At 39.0% G+C, this 19,279-nt stretch overlaps 1 protein-coding gene across 4 annotated transcripts in view; it reads right to left on the bottom strand.

Moving 5' to 3' along the window:
* syt7b (synaptotagmin VIIb) overlaps positions 1-19,279 on the bottom strand; it is a 105,892-nt gene that overhangs the window by 34,404 nt on the left and 52,209 nt on the right. For 2 of the 4 annotated variants that reach the window (XM_022194745.2, XM_022194746.2), the window contains exons 2-5: positions 15,827-15,930; positions 9,375-9,454; positions 8,206-8,340; positions 3,571-3,771 (exon numbers count right to left, since the gene is read on the bottom strand). In XM_022194745.2, the coding sequence (XP_022050437.1) occupies positions 3,571-3,771; positions 8,206-8,340; positions 9,375-9,454; positions 15,827-15,930 (520 nt within the window). The remainder of the gene's footprint in view (positions 1-3,570; positions 3,772-8,205; positions 8,341-9,374; positions 9,455-15,826; positions 15,931-19,279) is intronic. The other 2 variants (XM_022194749.2, XM_022194750.2) reach the window with 1 other exon arrangement.

The raw sequence follows: 19,279 nt of genomic DNA, 5'->3' as shown, positions 1-19,279 counted from the left end.
CAGCAGAAGCAGCCACAGTCATTCATATGCCCTGAGCGTGAGCCCTCTTTATCAGCTGTATCCTATTACTGACTTAGAGGGTTATTTTCACATTTCTTCTTGCTTGAAAGTCAATTAAGACGACTATAAACCTTGAATGATTTTGTAATTAAGGGAAATTGAGGAGGGTGAAAAACAAGGAGAGCGAAAAAAAATCCAACAGTGAGGAGCGAAAGAGAGTATCAGAGAGAGAGAAAGGGAGAGAGAGAGGTAAATGCCCAAAAATAGAAACCAATTCCGGAGGACAAATGGAAACACACTTAGATCTAAAAGGAGGAGTGAAAAGTGAACAAAACTGAAGAATAAAAAAGGGAGAAACAATATAGCAGGATAACTGAACTTTAAGTGCAAAAATGTTGTCGTGTTATTGAAATATCATAATCATTTTAAGATTTACTGAAAAAACATGATGAAAATCAGTTAAAGATATGGTGAATGTAAAGGCTCAGTGAATTGCAACTTAAACAATATGCAAATAGGCACATGCAAACTACAAATTTGACAGCACAATGTCAGAACAAAATGCCGGGAATTGAGAAAAGGGAACTAAATAAAGGTTCAGAGTGGTAAATATGCTGTCAAATATATCTTCATTGATTGTATTTTGCTATTTGTCTGTGTTAACTTAAAGTTCTTTGTTCAATTTTCACCTTGTTTCTTAGTTGCTTTTGAATTGTTCATGTGTGGATTGGTGCTTGACAATTATATGTTTGAACAACAATAAAAAGAAAAGAAATTACTCAGTATTTTCATTTAGAATTTCTGTGTTTTGAACATTTATTTGGACTGTACCATGATCAGCACCCAGGGGAGTAGCCCTCAACTACCAGTGGGCCCAGTCATGCAATTATTATTTATTATCTGGCACATCTGACCATGCCATCTGTGATATATGTTATGGATTAATAAGATGCCATAGACAACACACTGTGTATAACATTATTTTAATAAAGTTGTCTTTGCTTTCATGTTTATTTATTCAAATATCTAGCCATATATTTCTCATTAATGTATTCATTCATTCATATATTCCTTTATTAGCCCACAGGTAGTTGTAGTAAATGTCCACATCTTCGTACGTAAACAGATTTGTACCCTGACCTTTCATCAAAGAAGCAAATATTTCTAATTTATTCATTTATTCCTTTAGCAGCCCATAGGCTTTATAAGAGGATTTGCATTAATACATGAACACACATAAATGCACATGAATTCTACACGAGACACTCACACATCTGGATTTAAAGGTTTGCACTCTATGTTTCGCAATGTTTACATACATTTCTAAGCTCTACTAAAATTAGGTAGACCATAAATGACTGCAAAGATGTTCTACAGATTATGTGGTTGAGCTGCTGGGTCTGTGGTTACTTCCCTGCTTAATACTAGTGGTACAGTCCAACCACAAGCCAAAACAAATAGAGCGATTCGAAAAAGATGTTCAAAAATCTAATTCTGGGGAAAAAATCCATATGTGACCAATTCAAAATTCAACTGAGGCTCAAATTTGTGAAGCACTTGAGAAAAAAAAACAGACAATGAAACTTTATCCATTTTTCATTTGATTCCTTGTGATGGCGCAAATCAAGCAAAGAATTACATGAACTGTTGAGCTCTCCAGTGTCAGAATGTGTGGAAACAATTTACAACATCTACAATTCAATCAAGAGGAACGTATCAATCCTGGAGTTGGAGTTTTGCTTTCTATTTCCTAATCGAGCTATTGTTTTATAACCAGGACACATTGTACTATGAAGAGACAGTTATCAGCACTGATAGAAGGAATGGTAGGACAACTTTAACTGTGAAGCTCCTACTCTGGACACATACACTTCTTTATTAATCTATTATGCCATATTTTGCTCTCTATTACCAAATGAAGTGTTAACTAAAGGCTCTTTGATAATCTGCACTATGATTTACATCCAGATATCATATTTATTATTCATTACCTTTTTCACTTCTTAGCAGTATTCTCCAAAAACATTTCATTAATCAATTATTTTTTTTTCTGAATTCCCACATCCAACTCATGTATGAACAAATTGTTACTGGAATAAAGAGAAATTATAGAGATGAATGTATGATGTAAGCTCTGACTTTATAATTCCCATTTAGCACTTCTAGGGATGCTCAACATATCAGAATCTAATGTCCAAGTACGTATGCAACATACAAGGAATTTGGTTTCAGCTGTTGGTGTCACTATAGGAAAGAAAACAATAAAAAACTATAGAAAGATGAAATGGAAAAAATAGTAGTAATAATATTAAATATAACAGAATATATGCAGATGTTTACAAAGCTAGAAAGGAATATAAAAACACAGTAGTGCAAAAAATGATGACAGTAATAACAACAAATCACTTTGCACCAACCAGATGATGGTGCTACATTATGCTTGTGTGATTTTTCCTTTGAATCCATGACTTGATGTTTATAGATTTGCAATAAGAGAGTGGTTTTCCTCCTAAGCTTTAAAATATTCTTTTAAAACATCTTCAATCTTAGATCACACAGACACTCTTGGATAACGTAAGAACCTTTAAGGTGTGGTTAAGGCCCTCAGTTTGAACTACTTAACCCCTGCTATAATTTTGCCATGGAGGACAAGTCTCAGTCCTACAGTGAAAGTTGATGCCCACATTTAAGCTCTCACATGGATTTGTACCCTGACTTTTTATCTAAGAAGAAAATATTTTCCATTTTATCTTTTGCGGTGGTGATTTAACAAAAGGAGTTTCATCACAATGGTCGCCTCAGAAATGCTCCAACCGTGAGTCAAATAAAATTGTCAACGGAAAAGGTAAATGGGACTTTTATTTTCTGAACCTGAGGCCCAAACGTTGCAACATTATTATGAATTTACACTATGGACTGAATGTTGAATATCCGGCTCTAGTGGTAACCAACGGGGCTCTGTGCGATTGCAGCTCGCAATTTGATCGGTTGTTAATTGCATGGACAACGCTGACATACGGTGATGTTTGGTTTAAATTAAGCTGCACTCAACCATGTTGCAGATAAAAGTTTGATTTGTGTCTCCTGCTGTTTATATAGCAACCGACGGCAAGTTTTAAAAGCTGCTACTTCACATGAACAAACACGCTGTTTCTGAAGATCTGCAGAGAGCATCTGTTCTGTTTGAAATTCTCGAAACTGTCACAGCCTTCAGTAAATTGGAGCCTGTAGAGGAACAGTATGACTGTGTGGATTCACTTTGTCTGAGACATCAGCTGGTTGGCAGCTGATGGTATTTGGTTATGAGTTATGAAGCTCTCTGTAGAGGAGAGACTTCAGTAGTTACTCATGCATCACAGGTACATCCTCCAAGCAGCTGACTTCTCTGTCAGACTTTCTTTACATTGTCTTCATTTGCAGCGTGTGAGAAATAGCTTCATCTCTCATCGACATGCAGCAGTTCCATTCATAATACTTTTACAGACTCACTTCCTTGATATCCACACCATGCTGTTGATGTGCCCACTGTAGCCCCTCATGCGTGTCCCTTTGTCACCATGTGCCACTCACTTGCTAAACCGCAGGCCTCCGGCATGCATGTGGCTCTGGACCGTCTGCCAGCGCCCGGCCTTGCTGCCCCCTGTCACCATGCTCCGAACGCTGTCACTGCGACTTGGCCCCGCCCCAGTGTCAGAGCAAGCACCAACCCCGCTGTCGCTGGCCCCCGGTGAGGGTCCAGCACCGCCCTGCCCACCCTTAGCCACGGCCCCACTGGGAGGAACGGTGGTTCATAGACAAAGAAACACGGACAGACAGGAGGAAAGAACGAGGAGAGGATAGAAAACAAAAAAAGAAAACAAGAGAAAGACGAGAGACAGACGCACAGAGCCGGAAAGCAAAAGTGTCATCAGTAAAGATAGTCAAACCGGTGAGTAAGACACGTTGTGGACAACCACAAGTGTCCAGAGAAAAACAAAAACTTGGAGGAGCAGCTGCTGGTCGGACAGAGTCAGTAAATAAGCAGAGAGGACGTCTGAGCTGAGATTTACTGTGTAACACTTGTAACACTTGTCTCTCGCTCTTTGCAAATGAGACAAAACATATACTGGAATAGTTGTGCTCAAAGTTGCACAAAAACTTACTTTACTTGCTAAATAATTTTACTAAGACAACTTTTAAAGCCTAATTCACACAGATACTCGCCAAGTGTGGAGTGCGAATACACACCAAGTTCACTAGAATTTGTTTTTGGAAATATTAAAGGTGAGAAATGGGCCATGAGAGGCAGCAGATCTGCAAATTTCACTCCACACAGGGAGAGAGACAGTGATAATCAACCTGCTAACTCTTTGAAGTGGCAATAGTAGTAGAGTAATGACGCAGATGCATCATCTTCAGATTTTAAGACTGCACATAAACACCAATGTCGATTTAATCTCACAACAACACACATGCAGTATTTTCACCTAATGTGTTTGCAAAAAATGAAGTCACACAACTTGCAAATATTCTCTGCAAGTAGAGACAGCATTTCAGGTTTCTCCGTTATTTGTCAGCATGCCACAATCCCACCCCGGCTGACCTGGACTCAGACGTCACAGAGACGAGCACAGACAGAATGCTGACTTCAGTACAGGAGCTTCTGAGTGAGGACAAACCACACAACACGCAGCTGCACAACAGGTGGGCGTCTGCGACAACATTGAGACATTAAGTGCAGGCTGACGATAAAATGAACGATTTGTCACTGAATAATGGGATATTTTCCGGGCCTACTGTTTTGTTGAACAGTGTCCATGTAATTAGGATTCATAATAATAATATTATGTTGCCGATTATGATTAATGAGCGTCTTGGAAATTCTCCTGTTCTCCTGTGCAGTTTGTATTTATTAATCTTGTTTATCCTTAATTGCTTTTATTTTTGTCTAACTGTTCTGAAACATTGCTGTAATCTTTCTTAAATTGCCTCTGAAGCCTTAAAAGAAGTTTTTCTTGACTTGCACACAAGCACCGTGATTTTTTTTTCCCTGGTAGATAACTTACTGATCACATATTTCAGAAATGCAGCCGATTAAATGCCACTTAAAACGGAATGATTATGCCAATAACATAATGGACTGCAATCACAACAAAAAGCCGTAATCACAGCTACTCGCTGAATTTACAATCATTTCAACATCACTGCATAGATACAGAGTAATTGATCACCCTGTGGTTTTGAAAGAGTCAAGTGAGTTGTAATTAGAAAGGATAAGAATGAACAGGTTCACTTAATGCCTGAGTGACTGTGTGAGAGGAATCTAGATGATGGAATGGAGGTTGATATGAAGCAGACGTTTTCACCATCCAAACACTTAATTGCTGCTACTGTACGCCGAGGATACAGTGTCACTATTTTTGGAACAGGGCTCAGCAGACTGGACTCGGGAGGGCTATCAGGCAGCGGTAAAGCACTTAAAGTACTATGAGCGATAGTGGGAGTAGTGACAACAAACAGGAAACACAGTGAATGGAGGTGAGGAGTAAAAACACAGGACTTTACACACACACACACACAAAATAAACAGAGCAGTAACAAAAAGTCGACCAAATTAAACCCACCCCATTAAAGGAACAGTTTGAGAAATATGCGTATCTGTTTCTGAGCAGAGAGTTAGACTGATAGCACAATCACAGCTGTGTGGTAAACATGAATCTACAGCCAGCTGCTGGTGAGACTTCGCACTCAGACTGGGAACATAACACAACAGCTATTCAGAAGTAACAAAATCCATCCACCAACACCTCTCTAACTCACCAATTAGCATGTTGTATCATGTTGTTCCAAACAAAACAACAATTTACTTCTTTTTTTCCCCCAGCATGGAAAATGCTCCCTGCCAAAATAAAGTCCAGCACAAAACTTAATATAAAAGAGTTGTTTTCACATTTTGTTTTTTGTAGAGATTAAACAAAAACTAGAACATTTCTGAATAAAATTGGAGTGTGCCAATGCAAATGTCCTGGTATAATTACACAAAACATCTAATTTATATAGCACATTTTATTTTGAAAAGCCAGCATGCTTCACTAATCAGTCTAACAGAAGAAAAATGCAGGATTTTCAAAAAATAAAATAAAAAATTGTAAAATTTAAACTGCAACTGTGTGTGTAAATGTAAATATCAAAATACAAACAAAAATTGAATCACATTCAAAGTATTGTGACCCATTTAAACTCTGAATGAAGTTTCTACTGTAAAGTACGCCAGAGCTACAGTTTCAAATATTGCTGGCTTTTGGCAGTTGTCCAGCGGACTTCTTATCCATTTCAATGTGGATTTTTGTCACAGTTTGCAACAACTTTCATAAAAATTTACATTTTGATTTGTAATTGTAAGTTAAGCACCAAAAAATGTGTCGGAAGAAGCTATAAGAATAAACCTTAGGAATAACATGAAATAACGCAGTGACGCACTCAGAACCAAACATTGAGAAGCAGCTTTCAGTTTCTAAGCTCTACACATCTGGAACACACTTCCAGAAAACTGCAGGTCTGCTGAAATGCTCAGCTCATTTAAATCAAGGATAAAAACCTATTTATTTACTGTTGACTTTGATTGACCGTCTTAATACCAGCACTGCACTGTTATTCTTATTCTATACTGTAACTTCTACAATGATTTTATGTCTTGTTTATCTGAGTTTTAATTTCACTGTTTTCATGATCAGAAAGTTTCATGTTGATTTTATTGCTTAAATTATGTTTTATTTCTGTAATTTTCATGTATGCATTTACTGTGTACCTTTTAAATCATCTTTGTTATTTATTCTCTTTGCCATTGTAAAGCACGTTGAATTGTGCTACATAAATAAAGTAAAGTTGCCTCACCTTGTCTTAACAAGATAGAACATGTTAATTAGAGATCTGTAGATGTGCTGGTAAATGCTGGTGGAGCCAAACCAGTAAAGGTAGGTTTCATCCAGTCTTTATTTTGTTTTAATCAAGCTATCTGTTGGCTGTAACTTCATTTTTTAATAAAACATGCAGCATCAGAGCGCCGTTGATCATCTCATCTCTGCCAGAAAGCAAACAAGCATACTTTTCTAAATGTCAAACTATTATTTCAAGCAGCTAAGTCAAAGATTAAACAAACTGTTTATATATAAAAAAAAAATCAACATTCAACAGTCAACCCTCTGTGGAAACTCTGGTTTCTTAGCATGTTTATGTCAAGTCTGTTACAAGCAAATTTGAATACTTTGGAGTGGAGAGGCCCAGTTGTATAAACAGGGAAAAGGTTCATGTAAAACAGTGAGATCTGCTCTCTGAGGGTTGTCCGTCTCCATGGTAACACTCCATGGGCTGCAGGTGAGAGGCAAAAAAAGGGTCTGGTGAGGCTAGCAGGGCTGTAGGCGACGGGGCTGTCAAACATTTTCATTTGTACACCCTGTATACTGGGCACAAAGCAGAATAAAACACTACTTTCCGAAATTACTGCTCTGTGTGAGATTTAACTGGAGCCAGATGGGACTTAAAAGTGGGGTCTCATAATTTGGATTCCTTGTAGAATTTTAGCTCACAATCATTTATGATTTAAAGACTGTTTTCTGTTGTCAAATGGGATAAATAAATAATTCCATTTGGGTTTTGGCAGACTGAAACACAATTTTTCTATCTAGATGATTTAGGAAGTGGTCATAATTTTGTGTCGGTGTTCGTTCAATACTAAGAATCACGGCAATATTAGGTGATGGTGCTGCACGCCTCTACCAGGTGCCGCATGGCCAGGAGTGCATACTAAACACCACCTCGCTGTGGACATGCCTCAATGCAAAAGCATGAGGACCGCCAGGGATGAGAGGAAACCGCTGTTCAAAGACATGTGGCCAGACGGCATTAAAAATGAAGGTTTCTGCCCCCCTTCAGGCTATTAAATGTGACCTTTCACTGCTCCGAGTGATATATTGATCAACCTTTGCCGCTGATTTGGAGTATTTTTTGCTTTATTTGTCAGGTACTTATACACACAAATGGCAAAACACTAGCCTGGAATAACCAATTTAGTTTAGGAAAACAAACCATTACATTGTTGCTCCAATTTTTATGATGTGAACCGGTCACACGGCATTTCAGGAGTTTTCCCAGGTGTACACAAGCCCCTGTTTCATTACAGCCCTGCCCAGATAGAGGGGTCCCTTACCAGCCACGACTGAGACTCACTTGGGCGTGAGGCGAGGGTCTCCGTAGGGAGCATATGGAGACATGTTTAAGAGGAACTCCTTGGGCGGGTAGGAGCTCCACCTCTGTTGCACATTGCTGCTGTCATTGTTATTCCAAAAGTCTCTGTCTAGATCGCTGTAGCCAAAGAGAGACAGCGAAAAAGTAAGGCAGGTGAGCGCAGGAAACAATCACAGACAGTAATAGAAGAAGCAAAACATGAAAGATGAGAGAAGTATCGAGAAACGAGGCAGGAAAAAACATAAGAAGAGCAACATTAGAACAGTCTCATAACTGTAAAGGTCAGGGTGTTAATAAATGGAAGAAAAGCAATAACATCAATGTCTGTAAAGTTAGAATTCTAAAACTGGGCTCAGTCCTTTAAATATAAATATTTGTTCAGAAGAAACCATATTACATCCATCATAAAGTTCCACATGACAAAGACAAGTTTAAATGAAGTCTCTGATAATGTTGGTTCATGTTAAAACAAACCAGGAAAGAGAAAAATTAAGCGACCTGCTTGTTTTATCACTGTGTCTGGGATGAGGAAACAAATAAGACAGGAGATAGAAAAGTCAGTATGAACTAAAAACAACAGGTGATTGAATAAACAAGTCTTACAGAACTACCGAAATTTGAGAAAGAAGGAAGCAAGAAGGAACACAAAAAGAAATTGTTAGGTTTGTCACTAGATGACAAGCGCACCATTTTGATAAAATAAAAAGTCAACCAAGGCATAAAAATCCTAAATAATATAAATAAGGCTACGAAAGACACTAGTTCAAAAAATAGTGGTAATTGTGAAAATTATGAAATTAATAATTTCTTCATGTCTGTATATCCCAAACACATCAAACTGTCAGCACATTGTCGACCATTTTTAGTATAAGATAAAAATTATTTAACCATTTAACATTTGATTTACACAAACAGAATGCACAACCTTCCTAACCAGAGACCGTAAAATCCAACCTCTTTGATAAATCAGAAATATGGTCATATAACACTATCTTGAGGGCATCATCATTTCAGGTTGGACATTTCTAACCGTGCAGAGAGCTACGAGATTAGCTTTGCAATCAGAAACGACTAAAAAAAAAAATGCGACACTATAACCACATTATAGATCATTTCCATGTGCCACCATCCACTCCCTGCCTGACACCTACTTGATGGCTTTATTTTCCCCTCGACCTCTCACAGAATCTGGAGAGCTGGCAGCCTCCACCCCTGGTTTATTCCTTTTCCCCTGCAACGACACAAGAGACAGAAACAAACAGTAATGGGGAGGAGAGGTCTTAGAGCTGTGTACCAGATTATTGTTCACAATTAAGTGTTCATTATACAGGCTTTAACACAGCATCAGGTTCCACCACATGTTGTAAAATGTGATAAACGAAGGAAGAGCAACAGATTGAGTTGATGTTAGGAGCGCAGCCAGGTTTGAGGATCAAATCGTGATGAGGGACCACTTGTCTGCAATAAGATGCAAAAACACAGTCCCGCATGCGTGACACAAGCATGTCTTTAAACACAAACAAAAGGAAAGCACACACAGTGCAATGATATCCTTCACATTGAGACAGACGGGCACAAGTGACAAATCACCAGCAGAACCTGAATAAATGAGCGGAGAAACAGCAAATGCAGAAGCTTCCACACAGGTGCACTGGATGGTACAATTAAACAATTAACATCCAATCATGCTGTGGCGTGTATGAATAAGTTGAGCAGGTTCAGGCGAGTCAGATTTTGTATCATGTGAAGAGAAAAAGATCCAAGTGAATTTGACAGAGGTTCATTGTTGGGGCACAGATGGCAGGAGCTTCAGTCACACAGATTTCTCCACCGCCAATAACATAAGCAATGTTTTCATTTAGATCTATTGGAAAGACATCAGTTAGTAGGACTGGAAATGATGACTGTGATGCATTAAAGTAATGTATAGGGAACAACACAGGAGCAAATCTTCCTCAATGATATGTCAGTGCCAGTTCATTAACAGTTACATAAGGAGAGACATTATTATAGGGTTGCAGTTCAATAAGCACAAATTACAAAGATGAATGCACATTTAAGAGTTCAGTGGTGCAAAAAAACCATGCATGCAATACAAGGTTGTCGCATTGCTTTGGAACCTGCGCACATCACCACTGCTGCTACAGTGTCATGTGCACTCCAACTTGCTGCTACAGTGATACTATTTTGAGATTTTAAAGGGGAGCATGAGCTGCTTATGCTACCTCTAAAAAGTTTCCTAAAGCCGGTAAAGACCTCTGATAGTGAAGATGTCATTCAATAAGTTGAATGAAGTCTTCTTCTTCTTCTAAACGGCATGCTAACAAAGCAATCTCCGCTGCAAATCTTCTGCTCTCGATCTCAATTAATGAATGTAAGTAAGAATGCAATTACTGCTGGAAATTTCATTGAAGCAAGACACTGCCTGATCATGTGCAATGCATCCCTTTTAGTGTTGCGGTGCTGTTATCAATGGGTGAAATCAACCCGTATTCTAAAGGCCCGTGCCATTAAATCCTTGAATGAAGAACAAACTAGCTTAAGAAGAGTGATATAACTGATATCACAGGACATTGCATACAGAAACCCATTAGAAACACAAATGCATTCTTACAAAACTACATTCAGAGCTGCTTTTGGGAAGAAACATGATCATTTATGTGCTGAGAAAATTGTAAATAGGCTGAAAAACTGCATAAATTTCTATTGCAATATATTACTTACTGTGTGGATTTTTACTACTTAATGGATAGTGCTTTCAGCAGAGCAATATACAGTAGTTACAGTTATTGACCTCTCTGTTTTATTGAACTCTATATTTACTGAACTCTTGAAGGTGATAACATGGAGCACTTTCCCGCTGAGTCACACAATGTTTTTCCATTAGAAGCTCAGGACAAGGACACGAAGAGCACATATATGCCATTAAATGTGGATGAGACAGACATGGACATTGAATAGAATTAAACACAGCATATTTTTTTCCACTAACTCTTTGGACTTGATCCCATTTGGAGATTTCAGATACATTACCATCTGTTGCTGTAATTAATTATCTACCTCACTGACTTGACTGAGTTTTAATTATGTGTGTCACATTTTGATAAAGTGTTACTTACACACTAATCACCTGCATCAGTTATCAATAAGAATATTAGATCATGTGAGACAGATTTCAAACAAAAGAGAGTCACAGTTGAAACTTAGTCAGCTTTGGTCATTTATATTTTAAATTTAACATAAGTTTCACGAATGCAGAATAATTTCATTGGTGAGGGGGAACTGTTTTTATTATTTTAATTAATCAGTTACTGCTCTCTTGCTTTTTCATAGTAGATCATTCAAGAGTTATTTTCTGCACTCTCAACCCTGCTCAACCATCAAACATAGCCGTATAGTAATTCAGAACATCACTCTTTGAAATGTCCTTAAAAAAAAAAAAATATATATATATATATATATATAGCAGCACACTGCGTTGTTGTACACCAATAACTTAATAACTCAAGACAAGATAACAATAAAAACAATCTTTTTATAGTGGAATTACTTTCACAAAATCAGTATTATGTGCATATTCTGTCAGCGCTGCTGCTTTTTTGGGGGTATTTTGTGGAGCCTCTGCCTCTTATATGACAGAATGTACTCGTTTTATATTCACACCTAAGATTCAGTTGACCTTATCTGCATGTCTTTGGTCTGTTAGAGGAAACTGCAGAGGTCTCCACGTGTCTGAAGAGAACATGCAAATTTAAAACCCCCAGCAGAGCAGCGGGTTCACACTCAGGACCGTCATGTTGTAAGTGACAGCGCTAACCGGAGAGCCACTGTGAAGCCCCGTAGGAGACATGAAGTCTCAAAATGAGGGCAGTCTGACAGAGCTGAATGAAACTGTTCCTTCAATTATTTATGAAAGGGAGAAGAGCCATTGAGGAGTGGCTATCAAAGATTTACTAATAAAAGAGATGGCTTCAGAACTATATTACAGTTTTCACAAACAAAAATAAGAACATAACCCCAATCATGAGATAATGCCATTTTTATGGAACTCTTGAAAAGACTTCACAGAAAGGTTGTACAAAACAAAGCTGTAAAAATGAAATCTTTCAAAATGTGATAGAGACACTTCTACACTCTGGATGGAATCAGTAACTTTACAGACCATGTGGACAGTTGTTCATGAGCCTTGTTTAATATTTAACAACTGTCAAAGATCTCAGAGCAGATGTTCCCATATACAGGCAACACTACGGGTTTCTAGTGTCCCACGATGTAAACAGGCAAAATTGGTCACTTGATAGTAAAACTAAACCAAATCAGATATTGCTTTTCAGGAAATAACTGAAAAAGCAGAGGGTTGTTTAATTCTTTTGACAAACTACCAGTGCTGTTATTTTTCTGGTAACCCTCAGTGTCATTTCATCCACATTGTCTTCTGCTTAGGAAACAAACAAACAACGCATTCTTGTAAAGATGAGACAAGCGTTTGTTAGTGATGCTAATGCTTTTTTTTGTTTGTTTTTTTTTAAATCAGACTTTAATTTTTTTTCTGCTTTGGTTGAGAGAACTCAATTATAACTCAATGACAAATGCAGTATTTGCAGTCAATAAATGACACCGCACAGCCTGCAGGGTGGAGGTTTTCAGACAACATAATGCTGAATGTTTATCTTATTACAGCTTTCAGTGTCCTGGAGACAGGTGGCCTCTTTATGTATTCTACTGTATATACCTCTAATGCATTCCCAATACACTCTATTATTCATTCAGATGCCACATCTCATATGTTCAGCTCAGCAGCACAAGGGTTTTCAGAAGAGAGTGAAGCCCCGAGTCTGACCTGATCTGTACCTACATCCAGCCACTATACTGTAAACACGCGCATACAGTGCGTACACACAGGACAGAATAATATTAGATTCAAAGACTCGAAGAAGGATAGATTTCCAACAGTCAGGAATATGCTATCAAGTGCAGCTCATCTATCATTAAACACAATCATAAAATCTTCAGGAGGCTGGAGAGGAGAGGGTGGAGAAGGTACAATGTTGAGAGAGTGTGGGAGGATGTGAGAAACAGAAGGGATGAACGAGAGGACGGGGAGAAACAGGAGTACGAAGGCAGACTGGAGGGGCATGTGAGCAACAGAATATGGAATAATGAAGCTGTGCAGAACATGAGGTGAAGTGGGGATGTGAAAGGAATGGACGACGACTTCCAGTTCGGAGCGGCGTGGCCCTGCCTCGCTGTGGAGCCTCCTCCTAAGAGTCATCATGTCTGTCACACACCTGGATGTTCAACACCGACCAGCAGCACCTTCCCTTCCTGCCCATCTGGATGCCTCCGTGGCTGCTTCTGCTTCTAACTCCTTCTCTTCCTCCCACTCTCCTCCCCCTTCCACTCCCATAAAACAACCAATGGCATGAGACCAGACTGCTTCATCTCTCCTGGAACAAATGCTTTGCTATGAGTCTCTCTCATTTAGGGCAGAATTATATACATGTGGTTTATCAGGAGAGTAAGTGACTTACCTCTTACATAATTGATTAGTCACACAAAATCTGTCAACCAGCACATCTCCTAGAAATTATGTTTTTTATGCTACTAATCCATGTTACTAATTCCTTTTTGTATTAAACATAATTGCTGCCTGGATTCTGGCAGCAAACACACTTTTGTAAAGGTTAGATTTGCTTTTGATTGAATGTTATGAAGTAAACTCATCCTATTTTGTGCTTCAAGTCAATTTTTCTCTTGTTAACCACGACGACAAGCAGCAGTTAATTAAAAAAATTGATTAGCTGAAAGCTAGAAATCCCTAAAACTAAATATTCTGATTATTATTTCATCATTTCAATTATTTTTTGAGCAACAACGCTAAAGTTTGCTTGTTCAAACTTCTCAAATATGAGACATTTCTTTTTGTTTTACTAATATGATCTTCTTTACTTGTTTTTTTTGAAGCCAAACGTTTATCTATGAAGCCGTTCAGTGTGTTCGATGCAAACCAAGCTATAGAAAATGATATGGAAGATTAAAAAACAAAGACAAGGACTATGAAGGAGAAACTACAGTTTCTCGTAACAGAAACAACAGAAGAGAGTGGAAAAAGGTATCAGTGACATTCTGGCAAGGACATGGAGATAAAGTGACAAAAGGACAAACACAAACCAAACCACTCAGTATAAAAGAAGAAGGGTGACACCAAAACAGAGACGGAGACATAGATAACTTGATGGCAAACAAAGATAAGTAAAGGGTTCGCTTGTCAAGTGCGAGCAATTGTAAATGTTCCTCTGTTAAAATAAATCATTTCACTTTAGCGGCTTCCATTTGAGTCCGGTCAACTCTCAGCGTGAGTGTGTTTAATAACTGCTGTGCTGCACTCACTGTTCTAACAGAGAGGCAAAAGAGCAGGACAAAAGGGAGGCAAGAAGGGAGGAAAGTGGGACAGAATGTAGGAAATGCCAACAGATCAAAATATAGGTTGGAGTAGGAACCACAGTTGCTCCAGTGGCCAATAGCTCAGAGTGATGCTCATTAGCATATGAATCATTAGCATGGTGCTGGAGGCTGGAGGCAAACAGCCGTGATGCACAAAGCCTCACAGCGTACAAAGCCATGTTTACAGAGTGCACTGAGGTTTATGGTCATGTTTGCTGTCATGGCCAAACATACAGCCTGTCTCTCTCTTTTGCTCACTCACTCGCTCGATCGCACAGGGCCACAGGGCAGAGAAAGCAAAACAGCATTCAGCAACAGTACATAATTGGTGTATACATTCAATTCAAGGTCACACTACCGTCAAAAGAAAACCTGACTGCCCACACAACTGGAATATATCTTCAGTGCCACGTAGCGATGCTCACAAACATGTTGGGAATGGACACGCGAGACGGTTTGGTGTGAAGCTGCGAAGGAAGATGTGTTTTCGTGACAGATTTGGCCCCTCAGTCAAGGCTGGGTATTGATTTTCGCACTTTTTTGTACCAACACCAACGTGTCCGTGGTACTGAGCGTCAAAAACTTTGAAGTACTGAAAACTGATCGTGATTTCTAATCTTATTTAATTACACTCCAATCAAATAGATCTGTATTTTGGCATGTGGATGCAACTGATTATTAAGTTAATCAGAAAATAGTGAAAATTCTACAAGGTCTAAGCTAGCTTACAGTAATGGTATGTTTTTTGTTTCCAATCACTCCTATGAAGCAAAACCTTTTTCCATTCAATTAACCTTCTCTGAAGATTCTACCTCTGACTTTAAATATTAAAAGAATCTTTGATATCTGAAAGGCTGCTTTGAATAATAATAATTTGCGTCTGATAGAAAAAAGAAGTTCAATTACTTGGTAGGAAATTCTTAAAATGACATTTGTGCCTCCTCGGTCATTGAAAAATCTAGAATCTATGATTATACAAGTCTTTTTCATTTTAAAAGTTTGACTACTGGATACCTAATGTCTCCTACTTTGCTGAAAGATGATTCTCATTGTTGGTGCAAAGCAAGTTTCTATGCAACACAAGTTTCTGAGGACCTAAAGCAAATGTCGAAACTGAAACATGTAGTTTGAAATGAGAATTAGAAGTCCAGTAACTTACCAGTTTACGTTGACACCATGTGCAGACGCCACATAGAGCAACCAACCAAACGGCGCAAACCACACATGCAACAGACACCAGGAACACACTGAGAGACACCGAGCCTGTGGGAGGGAGACAAAGACACAGAGAGACGAGAGCATTGGTGCATTTATTGTATAACTTGTCATGTTGACGTCTGAGTTCACTGTTGAACCTGTTGAAGGACAAAGTGAGACAACATTTTCATAAAGCCTGTAGGTATAATCAGGAGCAGTGCTTTGCGATGCGCCTTCCTTCCCTTTCCCATTCATCCATGTCATCTGGCGTCTGTCATCAGTAAGACACAGAGAGAAATGTGACAGGAGCGAAGGGGGAAAAGACATAAAGGCAGTGAAACAGCTTCATGCTCATGTTCCCAGCATGTATCAACGGGAGGCGCACATGTCAGGAAGAGATAATATCGTGAGGCCAGGAGCCATGCAATTACCAGCTTCCGTTTTCTCTCTTCTATCTCGTAAATCCTTCAGCAACTTTGTTCCCGTCTGACAGATGAAAACTTCTTCCACAGCCTTCTATTCCTCATCTCTATTTCTTTCAATTACTGCCTCTCAACGATGCCTTTCATTCCGCTGTCTGCCGAGTAATTCAAAATGCAGCAGCACAAAGGCACAACAATGCCGGAAAACAATGAGCTCATAAGTGTTGCATTCCTTTTCTCTGCAACACCAGTCGATCATTTTCCGAGTTTCTCTCTACCTGAAAAATCGGACTGCCGAACCTTCCTTAATCCCTCGATTTCCCTCTTCATCCCTGCCTGTGTACATTCAACTTTTATAAAAGTGTCGAGGATGATAAATGCTAGAAGTGGATTAACTACATCAACCTAATCATTCTCATCCCCCCCTTCCCTTTTTCTCTGAATCTCCTTTCTTCATGTCCTTCAGGTGTATTATGTGCCTTATTCCTGCTCCTCCAATTATAAAATGTCAGCTTCTCTTTAAACACCAGCCTCATCAAAATTAAAGACGAGTCAAATGTTTGATAAGGTATCAGATTTTTGATTATGCTTGCAATTAAGATCACAAGGTTGAATGTTTTGCTCTGAGCCTTTCAGTCTCACAGAAGAGGGTGCGGTATGGTGACCTCGTCTTCAAATAGTGCTTTAGTGCAGTTACCAGATAAGTGGCCTCAGTCTTACCACTGCTTCTATGGTAATTTAGAGCAACACATACGAGAAAACAGAGCGCTAGTACTGTTGAGATAAATAAAGAAGCTGAAATACTCATCAGCTGGAGGAAACAACTTGCTGGAAGGAAGAATGACTCCTTTCAGACCTTTTAGAACAGTCAGACCTCATGTGAGGACATTTTTTTACTTGGTTGGTTGCCATCAGCAGGACAACTTTGTGATTTCAGGCACTAATCCACATAAAAATCTGACACAATCAGCTCGTAAATGTAACTTCCAATATATAATCCTGTGGCATTTTAACAAAGCAATAAGTCATGATTAACACTGAGTAATGGTATATGTAAGAAGACCTTGTGCTTTTTTTCCTTTGGTACTTCATGTTGTGTAATTACCTCTACATACAATCACTTTCATTGTTGCTGGTGGAGGATGATTGCAAGAGAAGATGTGTGCACGGACTCCATATATTCAATTCGGTTTTTTTATATAGCATCAATTATAGTTCACATTGTCTCAAGAGAACCCATATGCTTGAACCCCCAGAGCAAGCCCTAAGACAAAAGGGGCAAGAAATAATTCCCTTTAAGCAGGAAGAAACTTTGAGCAGAACCTGGCTCTTTATACAGAGGGACTCATCTGTCACTGGCCGCCTGGATGAGAGGTGCAGAAGAGGTAGAAGGGGTGGGAGTGAGAGGGACGGGAGAAGAGGACGGTGGGGAACAAGGAAATACTATATAACACACAACTGAATACACGCATGATAAGACAGATGATACAAAGTACAAGCTAACATTGAAACTGATTCATAGGTTTACTGTTGTGGTGTAAGGCTCTGGCATTAAATATACTACATGTATAGCTGGTAGTAAGATGCAAACAGTGTATACATGATAGATATCTAGTGTAGTAAGGGTGATGCAGAGTAGATCGGTGGAAATGGGCAGCTGGAAGCAGTGGGCTGGAGGAAAGACAGCAGCATCCCACAGTGGACATAATGGAGACGAGGCCAGTTGGTGGGACAGATCAGAAACATCTAGCTATATACAACTCAAGATTCACAACATAAATGCCAGCTTGTGCACATGTTAGACATTCCTATTATATTTTAAATTTTTGATTACTAAAACAACATGACACAATGAATCCTATTAGTGCAACTTGTTTTGCTGCATGTTAAACAAATACACAAGTTGTTGCTTCATCTGCCGATTAGCTGCTCAAGACAGGTTTGCTGCATTAAGTGCTTCATAAGCACATCGATTTGAAAGAAACTCTCAGACTTGCATTTTAAAAGTAAAAATAAAAACTGTAAAATACTTTGGCAAAAAAAAATCAGTCTTAAAGATGTCCACCCTCGTTTACCAGAGGAGATAATAAAACCTAAACTGTGCTTTCGGCTGCTACTGCTACTGATAATGTATCCAATGAAAAGCTGGCATTAGCATGCACTTGTTCAGATCTGAACATTTCCTTTTCTGGATAGGGAACAACAAATGTAAATTCAACGAGAAAGAACACACTGCAATCAGAATGCAGTTGCAGACGGTTTGGCTCACACTGTGATATGACCTCAGCTGGATATGAATGCAGTCTAAAGATTTGCCATTTTTTGTACAGATAAAAAAAAAAAAACACCAAAAGCTAAAAGATAATTCTGTTATATCAAAATGTCTTGCAAAAACAAACAAACAAACCCACCCACGTCCATCTACACTGCAGCATGTCCTCTGTAAACCTGGGACCTGCCAGATTGCCCTGCCTTCCTCATTTGCATAATCAGATCTAATCAGTGTGAGTGGAATTTAAATAAGTACAACTCTTATTAATACCAGGTATAAATGTAAATATCAGATGCCATTATCCAGATGGCATATCCAGCTACAAAACTGCATCTTAATAAGAAAGGGGGTCCGAGGATATGACGGCTGCTGACCCATCCTCGGTGCTACAAAACTTACTCAACCGCTGATTTCATGTCAAACCGGATTCTTGTTTCTGTCACAATCCGGCTCATTCAGTCATTCATTCATTTCCTCCTGCCTGGTTTTAATCCATTCACTAACCCTCCTGTCATTTCTGATCCTACTGCTGCCACCTGTCCCCTGCTTTTCCCAGCGTCTGATCCCCCACACCATCTAATCACCTGCACCTCATTCACTCAGCAGCTCGCTCACTGTTTAAACAGGCCCAGTTTCACTCATTTCATTCCAGACTGTTTATCGTGCTGTATTTGCTGTAGCTTTTTGAGTCATTTTTTCCAACATCTGATCATTTGCCCAG

Source organism: Acanthochromis polyacanthus, chromosome 2, assembly GCF_021347895.1.
Source record: "Acanthochromis polyacanthus isolate Apoly-LR-REF ecotype Palm Island chromosome 2, KAUST_Apoly_ChrSc, whole genome shotgun sequence".
In the NCBI taxonomy this organism is placed as follows: Eukaryota; Metazoa; Chordata; class Actinopteri; family Pomacentridae; genus Acanthochromis; species Acanthochromis polyacanthus.
This window is presented reverse-complemented; position numbering and strand designations above follow the sequence as displayed.